General features: G+C 37.1%; 1 protein-coding gene across 2 annotated transcripts in view; it reads left to right on the top strand.

Annotated features, from left to right (window-relative positions):
* ZSWIM6 (zinc finger SWIM-type containing 6) overlaps nt 1–27,655 on the top strand; it is a 195,462-nt gene that overhangs the window by 136,559 nt on the left and 31,248 nt on the right. For both annotated transcript variants that reach the window (XM_053223321.1, XM_027041265.2), the window contains exons 3-4: nt 1,599–1,747; nt 4,932–5,082. In XM_053223321.1, the coding sequence (XP_053079296.1) occupies nt 1,599–1,747; nt 4,932–5,082 (300 nt within the window). The remainder of the gene's footprint in view (nt 1–1,598; nt 1,748–4,931; nt 5,083–27,655) is intronic.

The following is a 27,655-nucleotide window of genomic DNA, read 5'->3' on the forward strand; positions in this document are numbered from 1 at the left end:
CTCACATGCAGACCCATTCCTTCCTTTTCCTGTTTTCTAGTTAACCTCTAATCTACGTAAGGGAAATTTCAACTCAGTTTCCATTTCCTTAAGGTGTGCTTACCCTGGTGATCCATGGCCAAGTCAGAGCTTTCTGATACCGTCTTCTGGCATTTGGTTGCTTCCTTTGAACAGTTATTATCATTTATTATTGTGTATCTATATGTGTGATTATTAGGTTGATATTTATCTCACTTAAAATAGTATTTCTCAAATAGTGGGTTGCAACCCGTTTTGGGTTATGAAATCAGTTTTAAAAATTATGATAAGTCCTTTTCAAAAAAAGAATAGAGAATATCAGAGCCTTTCACTTAAAGGTCTTTTTTCCATCATGCTTTTGCTTCAGATTAATAGATGTGATCACATAAACACCTGGATATACAAATATATTGGGCATGATGTTAATTGTTATTGTTGGTCTTAGTCAAAAATATTTTATGGTAAATTATATGATGATAGCAGTTCTATTTTTGTACACAATTTCATCCCCAAATCTAGCAGAGGACATTCAGTAAATATGTTGTCTCAATGAATAAATAAATGAATGTGCACCTTCTCGGGGAGATTCACAGACTCATCCTTCTTCTTAGGAACTAATGAACCCTGGTTCTAAGCAGATGTTAGTGTTTGTTTCCTTGGCCAATTCATTTTGCATTATTAGATTATTAGAAGAAAAGGAAAGGAATGTGAAACCAGACTTTTAATGTATTTTTTAAGGGTTGATAAGGAGATTAAACACTATTGATGAAAAGTTTTTAGATTTAAATTTTTTATATTACTTATACATCTTAGGCCTTAAATACCATTTTACTTTTTGAATAAATAATGAAACTTAATTTTTACCTGCCTAAATATCTGGATAATGTTTGAGTTTCTAAGGTAGTCTACGTGGAGGGCTTATTACATAGCTCTTACCTTTTGTGTGTGCTTCAGCAATAAAATATTTATGCAGTTCGGCAAGGTGATACTACAACCTGGTTAAGTACAACAGCTGCACTGCCTGTTCCCATGTGGCTTGATTTCCCTTTTTAATCTTCAGTTTTTGTGCAACTAAAGAGTATGTCAGCATGTAGTTTATACAGCAGCAGATAACAGTGAAAGCTTCTTGAATTAACATAGTAAAGAGAAATACTCTGCTCAGTTTACTTGGTTTCACATTTTTCTCATGTCTTTGAAAACTTTCCTAACATGTTCTACACAGTAGAGCTTTATCAACAATCATGTATTTTACAATAAGACCTTTTTGTGACTTTTTAATTCTTTAGACATGTAAACTCATCTGCAAAGGTTTAGTTTCTGATCTTTAAAAAGAAAATATCTCAGTTCTACAGTAATCTGCATTATAGCTTAGCACAAATCAACAAAGACCTGGAAATGAGAGAATGATTTTCATATTTATTTTCAGTCATAAATTTGTATGTATAATTGAAATTGAGATTGGCTTAAAAAGTGTGTAGGCAAAAAGTACAGAATCTTAATTCTTCTCAAATTTATTATCAGAGCCCTTTAGCACAGAGTTTTTATCTAGCATATGTGTTATTTTTTCTTTCTATTTCTAGGTGCTCCTGATCCAACAGCAGGTGCTAGTATAGATGATGAAAACTGCTGGCACTTAGATGAAGAGCAGGTTCAAGAACAGGTTAAACTGTTCCTTTCCCAGGGCGGGTACCACGGATCAGGGAAGCAGCTTAATTTGCTCTTTGCAAAGGTATGATTTTTTTTAAAAGAAATATTCTAAATATATACATATATAGAAAGTATCTATATATGATTATGTGTACACTAGAATAAAGGCTTTTTAAATTATTTTTTTGAAGAATAGAGTCTGAGTTAACCAACCAATTAGAAACTATTATGTTGTAATGCATTAATTTACTTAGGTGTCCGTAGACAAGATGTGGAGCATTTTTGTTTCTCTCAGTTCCCATTACTAAAATGGTAACAGTTTATACAATTTTGAAAAACCTTTCAGTACTCAAAAGTAAATAGCTTAATATTATTAAAAATGCTATCTTTTCACATTTTTTACTTTTTCTAGTTAATGTTCTCAAGTAGAGCATAACTTTGAATACAGTCCCTATAATGTGCTTTGTATATTTAAGGGGTTTTTTTGAGGTTCCGAAGTATCTCCTGTTCTAATCCATATTCTGTAAATTTTACATAATTATTTTTGAACAATTTATACATGCATGTGAGATTATATATTTAGTTTAATAATGTCAGTGTATTTAAATTAGATTCAGAAGCAGGGACTTTGGAGTCATACAGATCTGGGTTTCAATCTAAATTCTAAATCTTACTGAATGTATGAACTTTGGCAAGTTATTTAAGTCCATTTCCTCATCTGTAAAATTAGTTAATGATAACACATCTCCCTCAAGTTATGAGTAAATGTAATGGTGTCTAACATGTCATTTTAGCCTTGGTAAATGTTAATTTCCATCACCAAAATTTGATGGCCCAGGAAACATAGTTATCATCGTTATAAATTCTGTGTGAGTAGAAGCTATGTCTGTTGCTTTATACAGAACTTTTAGTACCCATAAACACAATTTTCAATACTGGGTAAAATGCTTTTTTAGTCATATTAAATCACTCTCTTTTTATAGGGGATATAGCTATTGTTCTGGCTAATGTATTCAAATTGGTTTTTAACAGAAGAGATAACTGATTGATACTTTTGACAACTCATCAATACTGTGTTAAAAAAGCTTTTCTAATATTTATAATAATTATTGTTTTTTTTAACTCTGAAGAATTAGCATATATTCTGTTACTGGTCATGTTCAGAAAATAGTGTATTCTGATTAATCAGTATTCTCTTGCCAAAGATTTATCCCATTTACTAAATATAGATCGTCAATTTTCCAAGAATTAGATTACAGTAAAATACATTTAACCCTAAAACTACTTCACATGTGATTTAATCATCATTTGGTAATTAATAGGTAGTCAAACTCATGTAGTAGATCAGAGTCTGCCTTCTGAAAATTAATTACCGTTAGACTATAGGTGTACTTGAGTGTTGCTTAATAGTTGTGGTTTATATGCTTAAGAGTAAAGCGTTTATTTTCATTGCTGTTGCTGAGTAATAGGTTAGAAGTTTATCAGAAAAAGAAACATTAAATCAAATCCATGATGTAGTGGTAATATTAAAGGTTTGGCATATTTTGATTCACAGGAAGTATTTCATAGATTCTCATGTTAATGAGATAACTCTTTAGTACACTTTGGCCTAGTGGAAGCAAAGTGAAAGAGGTATTAGACAGGCCTACAGCTGCTATTTTTATCCCTGTAGATGATGTATACATTATATATGCTGTATGAAGTAACATCATCTAATTTTGGAAATGGAATAACTTTTTTTATTTTTTAATTTTTTGGCATAACTTTTAGAGTTAACACAGATCTGGGCTCTGATCCCAGCGATTCCTCTTGTCCTTTGGGCAAGTTACTTCATTTCTCTGAAGCATGGTTTTATAATTCATAAAATGGGATTATAATCTGGCCTACTTTATATGGTTATTGTGAAGAATACCTGGTAGGTACAAATGTAAAAACTCTTTAGCGTGATGTCCAGTAAATGGCAACTCCCTTTCTTCCTCGCAGTCTTCATCTGTTCATGACTGTTTAGTGCTTCCATATGGGAAATAACTTTTAAGATTATTGAAATAATCCTGGAAGCACAACATTTGTGATTTAGGGTGAAAGTGCTTTTGAGTTCTTTGCAAGGCTCAAATGTAAAGCCTGTGATGGGGTTCCATTACTTGTCAGGGTACAAGCCTGACACAGGATCTGTGGATCTTTAGGTTTAGGCTGCTTAATTGAATATCTGCCATTTCCTCCTTCATTTGCCTTTCACACAGAACCTTGAATAAAAGGACCCCCTCTCTTTTTCTGCGCTTATGACCTTGTTCAAGTAATGTCCTGTAGGGAGAACTGGTGGTGTTCAGCTCAGATTCTTACTTGTTGAACACATAGCAGTAAACACTTTTGGGATTGATAGATTTATTTAGGGTTTTCTCGAAAGAGACTTAGTCTTGTGTCCCCTCTCCCCACCTTTTTAAAAATTTTATTTGGAGAATTTGGCATAAGAGTAGTGGACAGAGCTTTAAGTTCCAGCTTTGACAGGCGGAGTTAGCTTACCAGGTCACAGGTTATGGTTCTGCTTCCTGGATCTCTCATTTAGAGCAAGAGAATTCTTTAACCTGTGATGCAGTCCATTTCCTTTGACTATTGCAAAAAGAGTCCCATCTGAGTGAATATAAAAGTATAATGTTGCTCTTCTTGTCAGAAAACTTCGGTGTGAGAATGTACCAAAATTCTGATTTACCTCAAAAACTGAAGGACTTCGCAACTCTGGAAATATACTACAAAAGATTGCAGTGTACAGTTTAAATTGGTGAATTGTATGGTATGTGAATTATGTCTCAATAATGCAGTTTTTTAAGAACAGAAAGACAGATGTTATTATTAACATTACTCAGTCGATTTAGAAGATCCCTAAAGAGTTATCAGTAGACTGCTTTTGGCTTGTCTATTCTGGTGGTAAGTACAATCAGTTGGAAGAGTCAGGAAGGTGCCAAATTATTTGTCTCGTTTAATTTGGTATGTTTCTGTAGGCTGGCAAAAATTTCTTCTTTGTAATTGGGAAGGTAACCAAATTTCCTCATGTGCATTATGAAACCTGTTTTAAAAAAATTAACAGTTAATTCTCTGATTAAATTGCCATTTAGGATAGAGACCAGTTTTTAACAAACTTTTGTTTGCTTAAGAGGGCTGGTGTCAAAAATTACCTGCCCTGGACCCCAGAGAAAGAAATAAAGTGGTCTGTTTGTGTATTGCTGCGTATTTTTGAACACTTTTCTAAAGGTCTGATTTTTCCCCATTAGGTGCGGGAGATGTTGAAGATGAGGGACTCTAATGGGGCCCGCATGTTGACGTTGATAACAGAGCAATTCATGGCTGACCCTCGTCTGTCACTTTGGAGGCAACAAGGCACTGCGATGACTGACAAATATAGGCAGCTCTGGGATGAGCTGGGTAAATACAAGTTTCCTGATGGATTGCCATTGAGTTGTGTATGGATGAAGATCATGGTGGAGTGTTTAAAAAAGCATAGTCAGAGTGTTGCTGAAGAGAGAGCTGCTCGTATGTGAACTAACTGCCATTATATCCTGGTTAGAAGAAGGAGGACTTGGGCTGACATTTGCAGGAAATAATCTTGGGAAGGTTTGGGGGAAATTGTGTGATCTTGAAAGCGAGCCTAGGAATCTGCTTTAATATTTGAAAAAAGAAGCCATGTTGTTTTAAAACAGTTATTTTGTTTAGTAGAGCTAGTTACTTATTTCTAGAATAATATTGTAATCAATTTGTCTAAAATTTGGGTTTTTCCCTCTTTTGCCTACATTAAAAGTATCAAAAGTGGTTTGAACATTTTTTTTTTGGCTGCTACAGACTTAGACGAACTTTTGATTGTCAGAATGGAAAAGATACAGCAAACTACAATTTTTATTGCTTCCCAGATCTCTGATAAAAATGATTGAAAAAAATGACAAATCCATTAGTCTTATTCACTGGGAAATTTGGGGAGATGAATATTTTTACCCAGTGCCCATTGCTAGGGAATTAATGCATTTGTGGTCTTTCTATTAAGAAATCTGCATGGGGAAAATGGAACTTTTGACAAATATCTCAATGCCTGTATTTTATGTTTTGGATATGATAACTAGAAGATCCTAGTTTCATTGAAATTGAATAGAATAATTCTTCATACCTTCACCTTTTTTCTCTCTTGGTTAATAATAGACCACATCCTGTTGATTGATCCCATGTTAAGTCTAGACCAAGGGAAGCTGTTGTTTTTGTCTGTGCCCCATGATTGTAATAATTGGAAGGGACCTTTGAAGTGAACTGTTTTATGGGTAAGGAAACTGAATTCTGGGGAAGTTCAGGAGGCTTCCAGAAAATGGCATTGACTGACTTACGGATATGCAGCAAGTTGGTAAAGAATTGGACGTTAGAGTTTCCTCTTTCCCGTTAATAGAATGTATGTTCAGAAACTTGGTATGGATGACAGCTCTTTTTTTTTTTTTTTTTTTTTTGACAGATATATCTGCTACTTGCCACCTGTTAGGTATTTGTTGACCTTTTTCCCTGGTATTTTTATTAACTATCTTGTAATAACTTAATCTTGGTACATTCCTTGGGTCACCTGAAGTAATGGTTAGTGATCTCTAACCCAATCAAAATTTAAATCAGTCTGTAACTATAGTAGATTGTTTCAATATATTAGAAGAGTGTTTGGGAGCATGGTCTGGTGATTGGAGAACACAAGTGTAATGCATGGTTTAAACGTATTTTTATACAATACTGAGTGATGCACTTTTCCAGGTAAACCTTTTTCAATTTTATAATCAGTATATGTATACTGATTATAAAATTATTTTATAATCAATATATCAGTAAATGTTGAATTGATTAGTTGGTTTATGACATTCAAAAGGACTAGCATTACAAAAAAAACTATAATGAAGGGAATCATTTAAAGAAAAAAATTTTGGATTAATACTAAATGAATAAAATTTTAAGAACTTAGATGCTTGGAGGAAATTAGAATTACAAATAACTAATTAGGAGAAGGCAAACTAATTTTTTTGGTTACAAAAAAAGTGATATAGTTAAATAAAACTTACAGTGTTCATATTTAATCCATTAGTCACATCTCACTTTTCCAAGTTGTTTTGGAAATTATGTGCCTCAGCCTTCAATAAGAATTATAAATTCTCATTAGGTGGAAGTTCCCACCAACTGATTCTAGTTATACCCTATGATGAACTGCTTTCTGATTATGGACCAGGCTTTATATTATTCAGGTTCTTTGATTTCAGTCTAAGATGAAGAATACATTTTCTTGCCCTGTATTTCCTTTTTTCACAAATCCCACCCCGCCCACCAATCATTACTAGACTGTTGTAAATTCTCTTGTGTACTCTGATGGCAAGCAGAGGTCACTAGCCATTTTAACCGCATCTATGTTCTGTGAAGAATCCCATGTAGAAGTAACAATAGCTACCATATCTTAATATTCATTCACCAAAAAATTAACTAAAAGTTGCTTCTGGACTACAAAACGAAAGGATTTTGCTTCTTAATAAAATGGGAGAATTTGACTTTGTGCCCCTGCACAGGGCTCACATTGCTTCAAGGCTCTGCTTTGGAATTAAATGCTGAGCACTGCCAGATGCCAGACATTGAGAAGAGGCTGAGTTTTGTCGGCAAATGGGATCTGCAAGTTAATTGGTGTTTTCTGCAGGCTTCTGGCTGTGAAATGAAATTGGAAGCCCTTTAGCCACATGGATAATACAGGACCTGAATACAAATGTCACATGTCACCATCAGGACCCACTGTGAGACAATAGTGTTCCCACTCCAACACTGCACCATTACAGATCATTTAAATATGGGGATTACATTTAAACTAAAAGCCCCATTTGCCTTTTACTGCAATTTAAATGTCCTCTTAGCAAAAGCTAAGTGACAAATTAAATGAAAAAAGTGCCCACATTTTTAAAGCTGTAATGCAAAACAACCTTTTATTGCTTCTCATGTGCCACGAATGAATCATTATACTTGTCAACCCTAAACCAAGCCATAATTGGAGCAGCTACTGTTATCAGAGTGGGGCCGCTCTGTGACAGCTTAATAAAGCTGAAACTGTTAAATTAAATCTCAGATGCTTAACTCCTTAGCACTGGTGAATTCGATGGGTCCATTTCTGGCAATAGCCAATACACCAGGAAAAAAAAAAAAAAAAAAAGATTCCTGGCATGAAAGCCTTAATCTGATGAAAGTGTACAAGTAAGAGTATCTTAGCCAAGTAACTCTGCTTCTTGGCAGAGGTATTTGGAGGCATCAGATTGTCAGCCTGATTACAAAATTTAATTTTTTTGGTAAGATCAGATACTCCCCTCCCCAATATTTACAGCTTACTGAGTATATGTGATTTATTAAAATTTAACTCTTGATGTTTGAAAATTAGTTTAAAACATAATATATATTTGTATAACTTTGTCTCTCTTTCAAATAAGTATATACAAACTTTTTTGAAGTAGCAACAGGCCTGATTCCCCCTCGGGAACAGAGGGATTAATTATGCTCAGTTCTTCTTTTCTAAATTAAGTGCCTATGATATTCATTTAGTCTGAGTTAATTTTTGTGACTTATTCCCTGATATTCATAATGTAGTATGAAATAAATACAGATGCATACTATTAAGATCCTGTTCAGTGCATCCCATTTGCAGATACATTATTCTTATATATGAATCTTTTTCAATATTAGTTTTACTTTTTCTATGTGATAGTCATTTTCTAAACCATACGGCAGTCATCTCAGAGTACGTGTGGTATCATGATCAGCAAGAGAAAATGTATATGTTAAAATCTTAAAGGGGGTGCCTGGGTGGCTCAGTAGGTTGAGTGTCTGACTCTTGATTTCAGCTTGGGTCATGATCTTGTGGTTCATGAGTTTGAGCCCCACATTGGGCTCTGCGCTGGCAGCACTGAGTCTGCTTGGAATTCTTTCTCTCCTTCTCTCTCTCTGCCCCTTCCCTGCTTAAATGTGCGTGTGCATGCATGCTCTCTCTCTCAAATTTCAAAAAATAAAATAAAATCTTAAGATAGAAAGCCCGTTGCAGTGATAGAAGGTGCATATTTGGTAGATCTATAGAATATACACCTGTTTAGTTGCATTCTTTATTCTATAAAATGCAGATTTTCTAGAAAGCAGATCATAGAAATAATCCTTAGATTTCAAAGAACAACCCAGTGTCGATTGGTGGTGAGCACACCTACTGTTAGCCCTAATGGCTTTCTGTTCAGCACACTTAATTACCATGGGGGTCTTTAGGGATGAGGGGGTATATTGTAATCTCTTATCTATGTTGATGGGTCTCTTTCCTTAAATGTCTTGTAGACTGTAATTTTACTTTGCTTCATAAAACTATAGGTTGTAGCTGCCAGTCTATTAAAATCTAATTAAAAATGGATGTCATTAGAGGAAACAGTTAAATAAGATTTAATTACAGCTTTATCATAGGGAAAGATTCTTAAATTTTCATTTTTCAAGTTTTACATATGTGTTTTTTTCCTAAAATTTTAAACACTTTCTCTGTGAGCTGAGTCATACGTTTTGCTTTCTAGCATCTCAACTTTGTTTTTTAGGGAGAGGCTGGGCTACCATTGCAAGAGCCTTGCTACTCTGAGCTTTGCTCACATTCACAAGATACAAGGAGTTATCTTACAGAATTCTTTTCCAAGGTTTTGATATGGGGGTGTCACACTGGCTCAGTTGGTGGAGCATGCAACTCTTGATCTTGGGGTTGAGTTCAAGCCCCACATTGGGTGTACAGATAACTTAAAAATAAAACCTAAAAAAAAAGATTTGAAATGGATACCTAAGTCTTTGTGAGTAGAAATAGTCATAGTTAGAAGTTTCTATTTTGAAATCCGCTGTAAGGTTAGTTTGACCAGCGGCTAAGCAGCAGCTCTCGTGTTCCTTGGTAGGGTACCGGATAGATTGAGTGGGTGTACAGATTCAGGGTGCATGGAGTCACAATAAATCTTTGTTCAGCAATAGAGAACTTAGCCTATCGTTCATCCATTGAGACCAAATCTGTTGCAAATACTGAAAATTTCCTGCTCCGCAGACTCAGAACACTTATCTCATGTACTACCTCAGATACCAGTAGTCATCTCTGTGGGCCTCTTCCACACCCACCCACCCACATTATTCCTGAATCGTATGCTTAAGTCACACATTTAAATAGATGCTGTAAGTAACTTCGAAGGGCTTTTGTGCACAGTCAGAAATAAGATTCCAAAGACTCTGCTTTGGAGGTCATTGTGGAGAAATACCTGGGAAATGCCACCTAACATCTCTAAAAGTAATAGACTTAGTAATTTCATCCACTGTTTTGAGCCACTACTTGGTTTATATGATAAATTCAAATCCAGGCTTTCCCAACTTTGAAGCTGATGGTGGTTGTGAATGTCTGAGGAGTTACTCCTTTTCAGAGAGAACTTGGAAGCATTCCAGTGTGGTTTGCCATATAAGTAGTGTTCTCTTTGCTAGTGCCATGGAGAAAACAGCAATTCCCAGAGCCCCCTTGCAGCAAAAAGTTGTCAGGTGCAAAAGTTGGATACTTCTCTGTAGCTGTAAGTGTACAATGTAAGCCTAATGGACTACACATTAGGGATTGTTTCTCACCTGCCAGTTTGTCTTCCCTGGCCATAAGGAGAAGACACCTTTACCACTGAAACTACTTCAGTGTCTTCTCATTAACCCTTCATTCCAGAAGTCTTATTGTGGTTTCTTTATCAGTATGGTATTAAGCACTTGCTATGTTCAGAGGCATAGATGTATTAAGTGTTTGATTTTACTATTGGTGATGGTCCTGGTAGTATAGGGGGGGAATAGAGGGATAGAACCTTCAGGAGACAGAAATTAGACTAGGCATGAGTGAACTGAGGGGTACTTTGATAGAGTAACTTATTCACATATTAGTACAAATACTTGTAGAGACTGAATTTAACATGGTTTTACAAGGTGTTCATGGAGGCGAATTGTTAGGAAGTAGGAAGAAGTAGTGACATTGAATAACATGGACAAAGACAGGTATGAACTCAATGGGAGAGGGTTATAAAGGGTTCAAATTCATTGTCAACAATGTTGTCTTCAAGATTTTCAGTCCAATTTTATTGTCATTTGTTTTTACTCCAAAGGGAGGTGAGAAGGGAGAGAGAGTAGACCTAGGATCTAAGTTTTTCCTATGCTTTATTTCCCATTTTAGTCCAGCTACTAAAGATGACATAGATGTCAGCACTTATTTATCAGGCACTATGCTGAGCACCTAACGCATGCATTATTTTTTTATTCTTGAAACAATCCAGTGAGATTTAGGTATAATTATTTGCCTTAATTTTATAGCTGAGAGGGGCGCCTTGGTGGCGCAGTCGGTTAAGCGTCCGACTTCAGCCAGGTCACGATCTCGCGGTCCGTGAGTTCAAGCCCCGCGTCGGGCTCTGGGCTGATGGCTCAGAGCCTGGAGCCTGTTTCCGATTCTGTGTCTCCCTCTCTCTCTGCCCCTCCCCCGTTCATGCTCTGTCTCTCTCTGTCCCAAAAATAAATAAACGTTGAAAAAAAAAAATTTTATAGCTGAGAAAACTGGCACTTTGGGAGACTAGATAACTTGCTTGAGGTCACAGTGGCAGAGCCTGAATTTGATCCCAGGCCAGTGGCTTCAGAGACTTAACCGCCAAACTACTACATACCATCCTCACTTGTTTTATTTTGCCTCTCTGCTAAGTGGTCTCTGCTCCGAGCAGAGCAGGGGCAAGGTGAAGCTCACCTGTAAAAGCTGCATGGCTGGTCTGCCCGCTCGTGGTCCTGCAGGTCTAATTATAGTCGTCAGAGCTTAACTATTCTAGTTGCTCATCTTTGTTTCTAGCAACTCTCTAACTTCAGCATCTGAAAAAAGATACAGTGTAGAAGAGCCACATATATGCTATTGATTGAGAACTGTTATAATAAACTTATGCTTATCACAAAATACAGAGAGAGTACATAGGGGATATGGGATACAGTCGAATTTTCATTTCATTTTCCAGGCTCCTTTGCTAAGGAGCCAGTGAGACCTTTAGGTCATGGTCTTTGTCCTGGCCTGTATCAAGCCCTAATGATAACACAGTTGTCAATACTTGTTTATGTCATGTGGTCTGTAGCTCTGCAGATCCCTCCTGCACTTGGGCTAGGCTGTCCTGCTCTGGAGTGGGGTTATACTTCCTGTTTCAGTCTGTGGTTTTCCCCTTATTATTCATAGCTCCCTCTAAATACAGAGGCTTTGTCAGTTGTGTTGTTCAGGAGGCTTTGCTTCTGTCTGGCCATGTTCTCAGAACACTGATGCTGCTGCTGAGTCCTCACTACCTGTGCGTGGTGTATTTCTCTGTTGTGTGGTCCTCTTGCTTTTTGTCTCTTAAAACTGAGACTTCTGTGTTCGGGGCTCAGAGGCCTCTGGATTCTGCTCTGCTCTGGGAATGGGAAGAAGGGGGGTTGTTCTCTGCTCCTTGAAGTAGGCAGAGTTAGCTTTTAGTTTGGGTCAGAACTTAACCAAAAGAGAGAATGCGTATTTTTTTAAACATTTTTTTTATGTTTATTTATTTTTGAGAGAGGTGGTTGGGAGGCAGAGAGGGAGACAGAGGATCCAAAGCAGGCTCTGCACTGACAGCACAGAGCCTGACGCAGGGCTCGAACTCCCGAACCGTGAGATCATGACCTGTGCTGAAGTCAGATGCTTAGCCCACTAAGCCGCCCAGGTACCCTGTGAATGCATATTCTTTACTTCCTATACGGTGCCATCAACCGTCTTTCCCTTGAGTGCAGCTGCTAGGGTTTAATTATCCATTCATTACTCACTTATGGGAAAGAGTAGAAATAAAGAGAACAACTTTTAAACAAATATTAATAGAAAATGGTAGATTCTCAAGATTAAAAGAGATTTTTACAGATTGTTTGATCCTATTATCTAACCAATTGGAGATTCCTAATGATAATCATCCTCTAAGTTATTTAGGTGTACCAATAGATGATCTGTAACAACACTTGGGGATCACTCCCTTGTGTATTTTTATGAAACTTTATTCTAAATATAGACCACAGAGATTTTATTAGGAGTTAAGATGCCTTATGACTTATGATAGTACATGTTCGTGTTCTATATTGTATATGTAGTGTGTTGGTAGCATTATTTGTACGAAGAATAGGTTCTAGTTTCTTTCTTTTATGTAATATTTATGAATCCATTGGTAGTAGATATTTTTTCTCATATTAGTGGCTACTAAGAGTGTCAGAGTATTAGTATAAAGTGTCTTTTTCTTCCTCACAACAATTTTAGAAAAGTTTTATTCTCTTTCTGTTTCCTAAGAGTTAGTATTGCACTTGCCCTCAAGAAACTGCCACCAAAGGGAAATGTGGCTGGGGGAGAGGTGGTCTCCTTGCTCAACTGTGGATCTCTGGGGAGCACCATCACAATAGGGTGGGGGAGAAGTGAGAGAGTGGGAAGGAAGGAAGGAAGACGGGTTGGGGAAAATTTCCTCTCATCACTTCTTACCCTGAAGTGGCAGCGTACAAAAATTAATGAGGTCTGAGAATCCTCATCTAAGCCTTCTGAGATTCTCAGGAGCTTCACGGGGATCAGAGATGCCGGGAGCCGGACTAGAAGAAGTAGAAGCCACAGGAGGAGTGAGACAGCCACTTAGGTTGTTCTCTGTGGGGTGCCGTGTGGAGCAAGGTGCTTTACAAATGTTTGTGCAGTTGATTAAAGCTTAGGTGGGTCAATGAGGGGGCAGGAGAACCCAAGAAAATGATGAATGTGTGTCTGTTAGACAGGGGGTGTTCACCTGTGACTCACAGAGGCCCTGAGGCGGGATTGGGAGGAAGTGAGTGTGGATGGGGGGAGGCAAGTCCTCTCCATCCCAACAGATGACTTTCACCACTTGACACATAGGCTTTCTGTTAAGATTTCTCTAGAACAAAGGGTTCCGAGATTAAAAATGCATGTTTGATTCTTACTGTCTTCAATAGGCTTTTAAATAGCTGCTCTTCTTAGAGGTGTACCAAAGAATGACTTTTATTAATATAAATAATTTTCTTTTTTGAGGAGAAGGCAAGCTGGTAAATGATGTATAGCAGGTGAGTTTTTGTGAGGCTGCTGTAAGCTTATCTAACAATAGCATAATCTTGTTTCAGTGTTTAAAAATTCCAAATTGGAATAAGAATAATATTCTGTCTAGTAAAATACAGGTGCCCTCTGACATTAAACTGCTTGGATGAATTAGTAACTGGTTCTAGGTTATTTTCTCAGGCTCTGATCTAGAGACAAATAACCAGGAGTAGTGATAGTAATTGTCCAAAATGGGGCTAACTCACCCAGCTCTCTGTGTCTCCTGTTGCAAAGATAACCTTTGAAATAGAAATTCTACTCTTTGAATTTGGGATGTGTCAGCTCTATTTTCTTGACCCTAGGTTGTGCTTCCCAGCCCCTTTCAATTTGGGGTATCTCAGTAAGTTTCAAAATTGCTTTGGGCATTCCTGGAGGAGAGCATGACCACTCATCAATTAGGTATCAGACTTAAGTTATCAGCAACCTTGAAATGGCTTAGATTGGAAGCCACAGTCTCTCTTTATGGATGGGCATAAGCTGAGGGAGTTGGATGGGAGGACTGTATACAGGGCACTTGGATCCAATATAAGCTTGGAATTTGGAGAGAATCCTGTTAGGAACAGTGGCTTCAAAATGTTGCCAAGACCACAAAAGTGGGACACCCCCGGTCTCCAACACATTTAAAGATGATAGTATATCCGGTAACCTATTCACCATACATACTGATCATACACATAGGATGCTCTTTGCCAAATGTTAGGGTCCTGTGTACAACAGCTAGTCTGAGAGATTTTTGTTTGTTTTGAAACCATTTAAACCACTCACTGTCCTTAATAATCTTGTCAGTTGCTGTCTTTTGGGGGCATTTAAACTAATTCCGGAGCCATCCTTTTTCATCTTTATTAGTGTTCATGTGATAATCTCACCCCCCTTTCCCCTTCTTGTCCACTAATTAGAATACCGAAAATGACACATTTTTTTAAAGTTGTTTTCCTGTACAGGTGAAAAATGTGCCTGGCATATAGTTGGTGCTTAGTAAAGTATCTATCAATAAAATAGTGAAGAAATAATTGAAGTATAATGCTAAAACACTTATTTGGAAGCTTTACAAAGTTGAGTATTTTTGATGTACTGAGAATAGTGATTGAAAGGCCTTAATCTTCACTGCGTCTTCAGTTTTCTTCCCCTCCTGGCTTATCTTGCCGTCTTCGCCCATGTACAGGTGGATATTCATGGGTGCCTGTTTATGCCTGAATGTATGCAGATGCATGCGTGCGCACACACTCAATGCACACTGAAATACAAACAGTATAGAGTACAGAAGGGCAGTGATTCCCCCTTGCCATCAGTGCTGCAGGTAATCTATTGCATTAATCAGCCAGCCAGTGGGAAATGCATGGGGAGTGATTATACTATCATACACAATACAATCAGCATGAAGCACTTGTCAAGACCAATACATCAAAGTTTAATTCAGTAATAGAATGAATTAGAGCAAAATGAAACATTCTGTTCTCCAAGAACTCAGCACTCATCACAGGTTCTTTCTCAACTCGGTAGAAAAGTCAGTGCATTAAGAAACTGTTTTTATGAATGAAATTGAAGTTCTCTTATGTCCAAATACTGCAATCCCTTTTACTGGGGCTTCTTATACAAGTCTAGTGCTAAACTATATTCGTCAGTATTCCATAATCATAGCCACTGGTAAATTTGATTATTTTTTGTGAGGGATCCTGATGATCTTTTATCCTAATTGTTCTCCATGGTTAAGTGAAAGGCAGTTCTTGTCCTATTGGCTCAGGGAAGCACTTATCTATAGATATGGCTGGTGGACAGTAGAGTGCCTTACCAGAAAGCAGATAAATTAACAATGACTTGGTGTTTACAGTGCTTTATGATAGGTACTGTCATTAGGAGCTGATAGTCTAGTTGGGAAACAAAATGAATAAGGGAAAAATAAAAAGCAGCTCAAGACCACCTAAGGCAACTGAAGAAATGAAGTTAGATAATGTAGTACCTGTTTCAGAAAAATTTGAGGATCTAACACATTTCATATTCTGAATCAGTCTTCTGTGTCAGTTTATAACAGTCAAATGAAATACACCTAACCGAGCATGCTTTTTCAAAGGGACAGGTAACAGCTCACCAGGACTATTGTAGTTTTCAAAGCCTTCGACTGGAATACAGAGAAGATTTACTGAAGTCAGATGGTCTCTAAGTATGGATTCTGATCCCCATATTTACCAACTGTATATCCCTGGACAGGTCCCTTATTTTAGAGAGAACTTTAGTTTCCTTATGTGTAAAATGACCATAATGAGGATTCTTAAGGCCTAAAGTAAGATGATTAAATAACGCATTACACTTTCTTTCTCATTCCAAGGGTCTTTTGCCTGTGTCGAGAAAGTGGGCCCAGTGGGAAGCTTATAGGAGAGAGACGTCACGAAAACCTAGGGAGTCTTTTTCAGAAATAGATTTATATAAACTTGGACTGTTGAATGGATCGTGGAACTGTTTGTGAAGACAGCTTGGTTAAGCAGCCAGTGCAGAGCGCATGGAAAATGCTCGTGCAGGTTACCACAGTTCACATTCCTTCCCCTCCCTAACAACACTGACTACCCTTTTTGTGTATGAAAATAAGACGTCTGTCATTGTGGCTTTTTTCTTTATGATTTTTCCTGTCTTTCCTCTCTCCCTCAAAAATGAGAAGGGTGGTGAGTGGTGGACGAGCTGGCTCTGGCCATTCCTACAGAACCAGATTCCCAGTAAGGTCAGGCAGGCTGTTTTTGGTGAATCTGGCATGTTGACCTGTCAGCACTGACAAATCACTGCGTATCAGAGGAGGGCCACAGATTTCCCCAGAGGAAACATTATCAAGGATACCCATTAACTTTTTGGAGTATCTGGTTTGTTTTCTTTTTTGATAGCAAAAAAAGATGGTTGTTTCATTCAGTCTTTTCTCAGAGCCTGGTTAAATAATAGCCGATTTTGCGCCCTTTTGCTTGAGAGTTAGCCCTGCTCGGGGCACCTGGGTGGCTCAGTTGGTTGGGCGTCTGACTTCAACTCAGGTCATGATCTCAGAGTACGTGAGTTGGAGCCCTGCATCGGGCTCTGCTGACAGCTCAGAGCCTGGAGTTTCGGATTCTATGTCTCCCTCTCTCTGTTCCTCCCCAGCTCGTGTGCACTCTCTCCTTCTCTCTCTCAAAAATAAACAAACATTAAAAAAAAAGTTAAAAAAAAAAAAGCCCTGCTTGACCTAACACGATCTCACACTCTCTCTCTATACAGTGAACCTGAGGTATTTGAAATTTTCCCAGAAATGTTTTAGTGCATTCGAAACGATACCAAGTTTAAAGTAAGGAGAATGTTTTTACCAGTTAAACTTATTTCTCAAACAGTGGTGACCAATATATTAAGACTGAATTGTACTGAGAACAATACTATAATTAGGGTCACAGTTTTTGTGTGGTCTGACCTAAGAAATTTTGTGACTATAGTTTTGGTAGCACAACTAATTATACCAGTGATCTCCTATTTGTGACTGCAATTAGGCATTTCATGGCCTCTAAATAAGTATAATTAGTTAATTGGATCATGCATGAAATTCTAGCCTCTCATAATAGCCTCTGAGAACAAAAATAAATATGATAAATATTATGAATTGTTTTATAACTGTGGAACCCTGGGAAATACCACAAGTAATTGTTTTACTTTGTTACTATTTCATAGAAGTAAACATGGTATTAAAAAGTAGAAGTTAAACTATGTAACATTCTTTATTCTCTACCTTTGAGGCAGAGAGAAAAGGGAATCACTAACCTTTCTGCTGCTCCTCTGCCTCTTACTCCCCACTTGCCACTGCACCTGTGTGTTGCCCCCTTAGCATCATACACGTTGTATCTTCTGGAAAATAGGGAGAAGAGCCACATTTATCAAAAACGCCTAAGTGCCTTTATGGAAGAGGTGTACCTTTTAATTACTGAATTGATTTGCATACTAAAAAAAAAACATGAAGTGGAAGGACTTTAAAAACAAGTGTTATTGACTCTGGGGGGTACCACTAGAGAATGGCCAACTGATTTATTCAGTCACAAATCATAATGCTCCACCCAGTAGTACACCCACAGGCAAAAAGCACACTTAGTCACACGCAAGTGCATTATCCTGGAAATGCTGATGTGACTGTATTCCAAGAGACCTCGTGATACATCATAATTTCAGAGCAAACAGATTTCTTCTGACTTGGATAATTATTCTTGAATTGTAAGTTGGGTTTATCTTTTGTTTTAAATCTTCAGTGGAGTTTCTTGTTTGCTGTGACTTTCAAAGTCTTGAAAAATGCAGTTTTCTTTTGTTTTCATTAGGCTGTTTTTAAACGGACCTTGTGTAGGTTTTTGTTGGGGATGCTTTCTCTACAGGGGAGAGACAAGACATGGTTAAATAAAGTACAGGATTTCTTAGCTGTGCCTTTAAGGTTTCTTCATAATTTTAGACAATAATGTACCCTTTTATATTATGCTGCGAAAATATGAGCAATAAAATGATGATTCTGTCAAGAGACAAAAATGGTGAATCCTGGGATTTATGTATGCATAACTACATACATGAATCCTAGCTCAACGGAAGTACTTTTTGACTACACAGGTAGGCAGAGGCTACAATACCTGAGTGTTGAGAATATTGGATTTTGGGGAGCATGAGTTTGTAAGTTACTTTAGCTGTAAAGTGAGTTTTTGTGACAGTGAAATGCGATTGTGTATGTAAAATACTTAGCACAGGGTTAGTGTGAGGTGAATATTCAATAAATGGCAGCAGCTATTGTCAGGTGGATAAGTAAAGATGCCATTCACTTTTAGAACTGTGTTAGCTGAACTAAATAGAGCGGTTTGTACCCTAAAGCAGACATTTTAAAACTTTAAATGTAGACTCTAATTAGAAACCTAACATGTGTAACCTGATATTGTTAGGATTTTCCTTGAAGGGATAAAAATATTAGCATACAAACCAGCACTTAATATTGCATTGTGTATTGGGATACCTTTTGTGCTGTTAAGCTTTCATAATGACCTTTTTTTTTTTTTAAGTTTATTTATCTTGAGAGAGAGCGAAAGCACAAGCAGGGGAGGTGCAGAGAGAGAGAGGGGAGACACAGAATTACAGGCAGGCTCTGCACTGTCAGCGCAAAGCCTGATGCAGGCCTCAAACTCGTGAACTGTGAGATCGTGACCTGAGCCCAAGTCGGTCGCTTAAGCAGCGAGCCGCCCAGGCATCCCGACTTTGTTTTTTCCTGTAGTTGCACCTCTTCTCATATGTTCAGTGGTTCATTTGGGTTTGATTAGTTTGACAATATTCACCTACTCATTGGTAAATACCTCACTTTTCTATCTTGTAATCTAGCAGATTTATAATCTTCCTGGTAATTGTGATAGATTAAAGATGGCCATATATTCTTTGCTACTCTCTCATTGAGACATGAGGTCTTTGTTTTCTCCTCTTTTATCTGGTCAATTTTTTAAAAAATGTTTGACCAGCAGAATATGGCAGAATAGATGCTGGGTCAGTTTCTGGGCCCAAGCTTTAAGTGACTAGCAGGTCTATTTCCTGTCTCATAGAAGGTTCTATCTTGGTTCCCTGAGTTTTCATGTAAGAAGTCTGGCTCTCCTGAAGCTGCCATGCACTGGGAAAGCCCCTGCTGTCCACATGGATGGGCTGTGTTGAGGCAAGGGGAAGGTTAGGAGAAAGGCACTTCTGACCTGCAGAATCATGAGATACAATGGTATGTTCTGTATTAAGCCAGTAAGTTTAGGGTAGGTTTTTACTTCTGTCTGGCAGTGCTTCGTGCTTCTTCTCATGGTTATTTTCAAAATGCCAAATTTCTCCAGCAGTGCAGGATATAACAATGTGTGAAGATGAAGTTCTGTATTTCAGTTTTTCCCTTAGGTTGCATTAAGTCAGATGTTTGTCACCATTGAATGTTTATTATTAATAAATAGGGTAACATGATCTTAACATATTCTGCATCTCCAATTTTAGGAATTTTTTTACAGTAATTCTTCCTCACCATCATATTTTCATTGTGCCAAATTTCACCTGGCTCGACTTCTGGATTTTTCTCACCTGGTAATAAGAATTTGAGTTCAGCTAACTTTTAATTTTGTGTTCCTGTAGAAGACTGTGGAACCCTGGGCATTGAAAATGAAAAAAAGGAGACAGAGTGTACAGTATTTACAAGTTTCAGCAGGGAGGCTGAGGAAGGGGATGCTAAAGGAAGAATAAGCCCACACTTAAGTGCTGCATTCTCTGTCCATCCATTGGCACGAAGTTACCATGGGCAGAGAAAATGTTACATGACCCTGTAGGGATGGGAACGAGTTTGAGAAATGCCTCTTCCATGCCAGTAGATAAGGACAAAATTGCCCAAAGCATCTCTGACCTCTAAGTGTCCCTGTGGGCCCCAGTTGGCCTTGGGAAGCTGGAGAGAACAATGCTTGCCAGAAAACAAAACACATTTAAAAGCCTATTGTGGAAACTGAGGGAGAAAGACAGACTAAAAGATGTTTCCTGCTAAAATCACACAGCGAGTGGAAATTAATTTACAGGAACCCATTATTACTAGCTTAAGCATTTAATGTCCGTGATATTTTATTGATGTAATATGTTCTCTTAATTGTTTTATTTTATTAAATATAAAAATATTTGTATGGATATTCACAGAATCGCTTGCAGTCTGAGCCTTCCAATCCTGTCTTAACTTTTGAGTCTCCTCAACGTGTTTCTCTAGCATTGAAGTCTTCTACACAGGGGTTTGCAGGGACTGCACCTTTTGGAGCTGAGTGAACTCTGCACTTTTCAAACACTTTATATATTATCTTAAGTCTCAATAGCCCTCCAAGGTAGATGGGATTTATTATCTCTATTGTTTAAATAGGGAGCTGCCACCTCAGAGACAGTAAATGGTCTTGCCTGTAGCATATCGTGTCCTTTCCGGATCAGAGCTTGTTGATGAAACATTCCTTCTAGTTGGAAATGTAAAACAACAGATATGTGAGGTGGGGCAAAATGGTAGTGATTTGTACAACTGAATGTTTGATGGAAAAGACAGGCTTTCCTGAATTCATTAATTCTTGTTACCCACATTTTCTGGGAGTATGGGTGCTTATCTGCTGGCACTATTATTGGATTGTTGAAGTAACCATAAAGGCCTTTGTGATGATTTATCTTCTGCCTCCTTGTGAGTCTGCCCACATTTGCTGGCGATTTGGTCAGATAGGGGATATCAACAAGCTTAGAATACTTTTTTTTCCTCTTCCCAGGGGAGTTGCCTTCCTGGTTTTGGTTTACTTTGGCTTGTACATTATAGTGCATCTTTTTGGTGAAGTGCATCTTTTGGGTATAGATGAGGTGGTATCGTGGAAAGAAGAGTAAAAGCATGCTGGTGGGAAAAAGCTAGACTAGAGCCGAACTGTGCTGTGGATAATTCAGAAACTGAATGATGTACACACCAGTGATTTGATAATTGCCTTTATACACTTTGAGGCATTGAAGCTAGAAAAGCAATTTAAAGGTATTGAATTTGTTTTCATTGTAATTCATTGCAAATAATTAAGCATCCTTTGTGAAAGAACCAGTAATACCTTTGTAGATGTCAGGTCCTCTGGTAGGTGCTGGAAATGCTAAGTTCTCACTCAGTTCTGTGTTGTATTTTTGGTTGAGTCCTTAAAAGGGTTAATATTTCTGAGGGACAACAGAATGAAGTGTTTAATTATCAAAGAGCTTTATTTTTAAAACTACAGATGTTTCAGGCATGTGTTTGAGGGGAAGGAGATAAATGCCCAAAGTAGAACTCTGAATTAATAAAATTTGGAGAATGACTTACTCAATTTTGGTTAATTTGGTTATTAAGTCTAATTACAGCTTTTGTAGTGGTGACTGTTAAGATAAAAGACCATATCTATTATAGCTCAGAACTTGAATCGAACATTAAGAACATCCTTTCAGGATCAAACCTCTTTTTGGGGAGGTGAGCAATTAAAGAATGTTATAGGCAAATTAATAAAGGCTTGGCTTTAAAAATTTTTTCTCATTCTGCAAAATGGAAATTTTCTAATTAGAGAAATGTAAGCACAAAAATCTAGATTGGATTTTTTTCCTCAAATCATAGAAATCGTTGTGTAAGGTTTCAAGAATATTTAGGATTTTGCTTTTAAGGACCATAATCTATTTGAGTTTTATTTTTCTTTAAAGTGGGAATCGAATATTAGAGTTATAAGTTAATGAGAAAATGTTTCTAAAGCCCCATATATGGTGCCTGTAGCACATAGTATACATCCAAGAAATGGCGAGGATCAATGATAATGATTATTTAATTAAAGTTATCTTTGGTATTCTCCTATTTCTTAGAAAGAACACTTAAAAATTTTCTTTTATTAGAGAGAGTAGGAGAGAATATCTTAAGCAGGCTCCATGCTCAGCACAGAACCATGGGCTGTTTATGTGGACACACATAACAGCCCTGTGTCCTGTGTTTATGTTTATGTGGAAACAATGGGTTTGGGTTAACATATATCTTAGGGTATATAATTTCTGCATTTAATTTAAAGTTAGCTCTAGCCCAGCTTTTAGTTGGCTTGGGGGTGCATGTTTCATGCTGATTTTCAGAATAAATTACAGTTTACAAGTTATGGACTGAAATACAGAATTCTGAACTATAGTGAACACATTAAAGACAAAGCACTAATTTTAGAAAAACATTTACATCACATTATTTGTCAACATTAATTTACTTAGTTGCCCTTTTACACACAACCTTGTTAATACACTAACAACCTGATAATGAAACTATACTAGTCATGGCGCATCTTTCAGGGCAGCTTCTTGATTTTAGTTTTGTCTAATGTCTATTTAAGATTAGGAGAATTATAAGATAAAAACATCTTGGAAGAAAACCTTAGAAGATTCTTAATTTTTAAGCATTACCCGTTGAATATTGATTTTATTTTTTTCTAAATCATTTGATGATTTGGAAATTTTTTTAGTTCATTGTACCCTAATAAATATTAATGGAAATTTTTGATCCAGTATATAGCTTTTATTTAATTACTTAAATGTAACTTTTTTTGTGTTGCTAGGGTCCACAGCCTAAAACCTGGTAAAGTTGTATCTCATTTTCCAGTGGAGTTCATTGGAAAAGGCTGCAACTAAACAGGTTCTTTAGATACCGTTTTGATTTGTCCCTTGCTTTGTGACATATTTCATTGGAAGCTGGGTGGCCATGTTTCATTTGAAGCTGATTGTCCTCTGTTTCCCTTTCTGGGAAAGGCATAGAATTAATAAGGTAGTGATTTGTGCAATGTCCATTGGCTCATTAGAGGATTCCTGCTTAGAGTGCCCTCATACTTAAATCCTTGGAGTACCAGTAGACAGTATTGTTTGGTACAGATATTATGTAGCAGCAGTTTACTTTGTAGTTTACATGTAGTAAAATTCTTACTGTAAAATATATACTGCAAGTACTTACTATAAAAATGCAGACACCTATACTTATGGTCTTGGGTCATCATGGAGAGTAGGCCTGCCATTGCAGCATCAAGCTGGTGGTTTAGGGATATTTGAAAATGGTATTACAGTGCTGCAGGGTTCAGTAAGCTGGGGTTATTGCAAGATGATACAGTATGTGAGAATGATAGTGGAAAACAAGCATAAGAAAGCTTCCTGGGAACCTTTATAATGACAGGATGACTCACATTAAGGGAGCACTATGCCTGTCCATGAGGCAGTAGATTTTGCATAAAGAGCAGTAGGCAAAAGAGGAGGATAGGTTCTACTCCAAACTGTATCTGAAAGAGGTTATTCAGGAAAGAAGAGAGAGAAAAATGGGTAAAGAAAGAATCATGTAGTTGGAATCTATGGTTGCAGCTGTCCTCAAAGTATTGTTACGAAGTTGGTTAAACCTGAAATGTACAATTTAGAATGCTGGACTGCAAATGTATTACTTTTAAATAAATGTCTATTACAATTATTAAAAAAAATACATACATCTGAATTTTTTGATGTACAGTTTTGAGTTTGGACAAATGGCATCTTCTGTAACAATGACCACAGTCAAGATATGAAATGGTTATATCATCTCCAAAAATTCCCTCACACTGTCCCCATGTGTCCTTTCCATCATTGACTGTCCCTTTCATTGGTGATTTATTCTCACTTCTTTTAGTTTTACCTTTTCTAATATGTCATATAAATTAAATAGTAAAGAGGGTACACACACATGTCTTTTTCATTCTGGCTTCCTTCATGTAGCATAATGCATTTGAGATGTTATGTGTATGTCAAGGGTTTGTTTCTTATTGCTGAGTAGTAATCGGTTTATGAATGCACCAGTTTTTTTACCCATTCACCTGTTGAAAGCCATTTAGGTTGCTTCCAACCTGCTGCATTTATGAACAAAGCTGTTGTAAACATTCCTGTATAAATTTTTTTATCAACATAAATTTTCAGTTTCCTTGGGCAAATTCCTAGAGGTGGATTACTGGGTTATGAGGTAATTAAATAATATGTTTCACTTCATGAGAAACTGCTGAGCTAGTTTCCAGAGTGGCTCTATCATTTTGCACCCTTTGAGCATTCCAGTTGCTCCACACTTTACTAGCACTTGGCATTGTCAAGTTCTAAATTTCTTTTTTCTGATTTTATTTTAATAGGTGTATAGTGGTATGGTTTTAATTTGTACTTTCCTAATGAGTGATGATGTTGAGCACATTTTCATCTGCAGTTTGCTATTATATTTTATTTCATCTGCAACATCCCATTATACACATTATATGGTTCTGTAGATCTTACTTGATGAAGTGTCTTTCCAAATGTTTTGTCCATTTTTATAGGGTCGTTCACTTTCTTGATGAGTTTTGTGAGGACTTTTACATATTCTGGATGCAAATCCTCTGTCAAATGTATGATCTGCACATATTTTCTCTCAGTCTGTGACTTATCTTTTCATTCTCTGAAGAGTATCTTTTGTAGAGGAAAAGGTTTTAATTTTGATGTTTGTTTTCTCAATTTCATCCTTTATGGATCTTGCTTTTGATATTGGATCAACTTTATCTTTGTCTCACCCAAGATCATAAGAGTTTTCTCCCCCTCCCCCAAGTGTTATGGTAAGGCTTTATATTTAGGCCTATGATCTATTTTGAGTTTTTAAAAATTTAATTGAACCAATCCTTTAATGAAGTTTTTGGTATGGATTTAAGTTCACTTTTTTCACAAGAATATCTAATAGTTGCACCAGGTGTTGAAAACGTTTATGTTTGGGCACCTGGGTGGCTCAGTCGGTTGAGCGTCCGACTTCAGCTCAGGTCACGATCTCTCGGTCCATGAGTTGGAGCCCCGCGTCGGGCTCTGGGCTGATGGCTCTGAGCCTGGAGCCTGCTTCCAATTCTGTGTCTCCCTCGCTCTCTGCCCCTCCCCCATTCATGCTCTGTCTCTCTCTGTCTCAAAAATAAACGTTAAAAAAAAAATTTTAAAAAAGAAAACGTTTATCTTTTCTCTACTGAATTGACTTTGAACCTCAAATTGACCATATTTGTGTAGGTCTGTTTATGAGCTTTTTAATCCGTACCATTGATCTGTGTGTTTTACCAATTGTGCATTGTCTTGATTACTGTAAGTATAGGAAGTCTCAAAATTAGCTACTATAAGTCTTTCCACTTTGTCCTTTAAAATTGCTTTGGTGATTCAGTATCTGTTCTTGTGTCCATCATGTACACAAACACCTGCTTGGCTTTTGAGTGGGGTTGTGTTGAGTATATAGATCAGTGTGGAGAGTATTGACATCTTAACATTGTTAAGGTTTCTAATCTATGAACATAGTAAACTTTCTGCTTTTTAAGATTAACTTATTTTGTCAACATTTTGCTTTTAGCATAGAGACTCTGCACATGTTTTATAAGATTTATAACTAAGTATCTCATGGTTTTTTGGGTACTAATACAAATGGTAATTTTTTGGTTAAGTTTTTAACTGTAATTTTTCAGTTTTAGCATATAGATTTACAGTTGGTTTTGTGTGTGTGTGTGTGTGTGTGTGTGTGTGTGTGTGTGTGTGTTTTATTTACAGAGAGAGAGAGCATGAACAGGGGGAGAGGTAGAACAGTAGAGAGAGTCTCAAGCAGTCATCATGCTCAGCACAGAGCCCATAGTGGGACTCATTTCCATGCACTGGGTTCATGACCTGAGCCAAAATCTTGAGGCAGACACTCAACTGACTGAGCCACCCAGGCACCCCAATTTTGGGGGGGGGCGTTGTTTGCTTTTACTTTGACTTTGTGTCATGACCTTTGGTAAACCTACTTATTAGTTCTAGGAGCATTTTTGTAGGTCACTTGTCTGCAAATAGAAATTGTTTAATTTTTTTCCTTTCGTATCTATGCAGTTAGCTTCCTATTCTCGCTTTTTTGGGTTTGCTGAAATTTCCAGTGTAATGCTGAACAGGAGATGGAAGAGATACATCTTTGCCTTATTTTGATCTCAGGAAAAATATTCAGTCTTTTGCCATTATGATGTTCGTGTAGCATTTCTTTCACAGATGCCTTTATCTGATTATCTTCTTTTCCTATTTTGTTGAGAGGTTTATTTATTATGAAGGAATGTTGAATTTTGTCAGTTGCTTCTTCTGTTGGAAAAAATTTCATCTGTAATTGTATTTACTTATATTTTTGTCTGGTTTTGATATCAGAGTAATGCTGGGCTCTTAAAATGAGTTGGAGACCATTCCCTTCTATGTTTTCAGGAAGATATTGTGTAGAATTGGGATTCTTTCTTAAATATATTTGGTATAATTTTCCAAGGAAACCTCTGAACCTACATTATTAGAGACTGAATTGCAGATTTAATTTCTTTAATTTATTACTATTCAGGTTGTTACTTGTTGAGTGATGAACTTTGGTAGTTTGCGAGTTTCAGGGAATTTTTTTTTTTTTTATCTAAGTAGTAGAATTCATAGGCATAAAGTTGTTCGTAGAATTCCATTATAAGCCTTTAAAAATTTTTTTTTTATTTTTTACATTTTGTTTGTTTTTGAGAGAGAGAGAGAGAAGGAGAGAGAGAGAGAGGGCACAAGTGGGGGAGGGGCAGAGAGAGAAAGAGAGAGAGACAGAAGCTGAAGCAGGCTCCAGGCTCTGAGCTGTCAGCACAGGGCCCGACATGGGGCTTGAACTCAAGGAACTCTGAGATCATGAGCCAAGTTGAAGTTGGATCCTTAACCTACTGAGCTACCAGGTGCCCCTGATTTTATTAGTTTTTTTTAAAGAAGCAGCTTTTGGTTTCACTGAATTGAGGGGGTGCAGGTTTCAATTTAATTGGTTTCTGATGTTATTTCCTTCCTTATGCTTGCTGGCTTTTGCGTTCTCATTTTCTTAAGGTGGATATTTAGGTTATTGCTTTGGGTGCCTGGGTGGCTCAGTCAGTTGAGCATCAGACTTTGGCTCAGGTCCTGATCTCCCAGTTCATGGGTTCAGGCCCAGCATCGGGCTCTGTGCTGATAGCTCAGAGCCTGGAACCTGCTTCTGATTGTGTGTCTCCCTTTCTCTCTGCCCCTTCCCTGCTTGTGTTCTATCTCTCTCTCTCTCTCTCTTAAAAATAAACAGAAACAAAATTTTAGATGATTGCTTTGAATCCTTTCTTTTTTCCAGGATAAGTATTTAACCCTGTAAATTTCCCTGTAAACTGTTTTCAGGTATACATCACAAATTTTGATATATTTTATTTGTATTTTCATTCATTACAGAATATTTTTTGAGTTTTCTTGTGACTTCCTCCTTTATCATGAGTTATTTATAAGTGTTATTTAGTTCCCAGATATTTGGGAATTTTCCAAATATCTTCCTGTTACTGATTTCTAGTT

The sequence above is a fragment of the Acinonyx jubatus genome, chromosome A1, assembly GCF_027475565.1.
Source record: "Acinonyx jubatus isolate Ajub_Pintada_27869175 chromosome A1, VMU_Ajub_asm_v1.0, whole genome shotgun sequence".
Lineage (NCBI taxonomy): Eukaryota > Metazoa > Chordata > Mammalia > Carnivora > Felidae > Acinonyx > Acinonyx jubatus.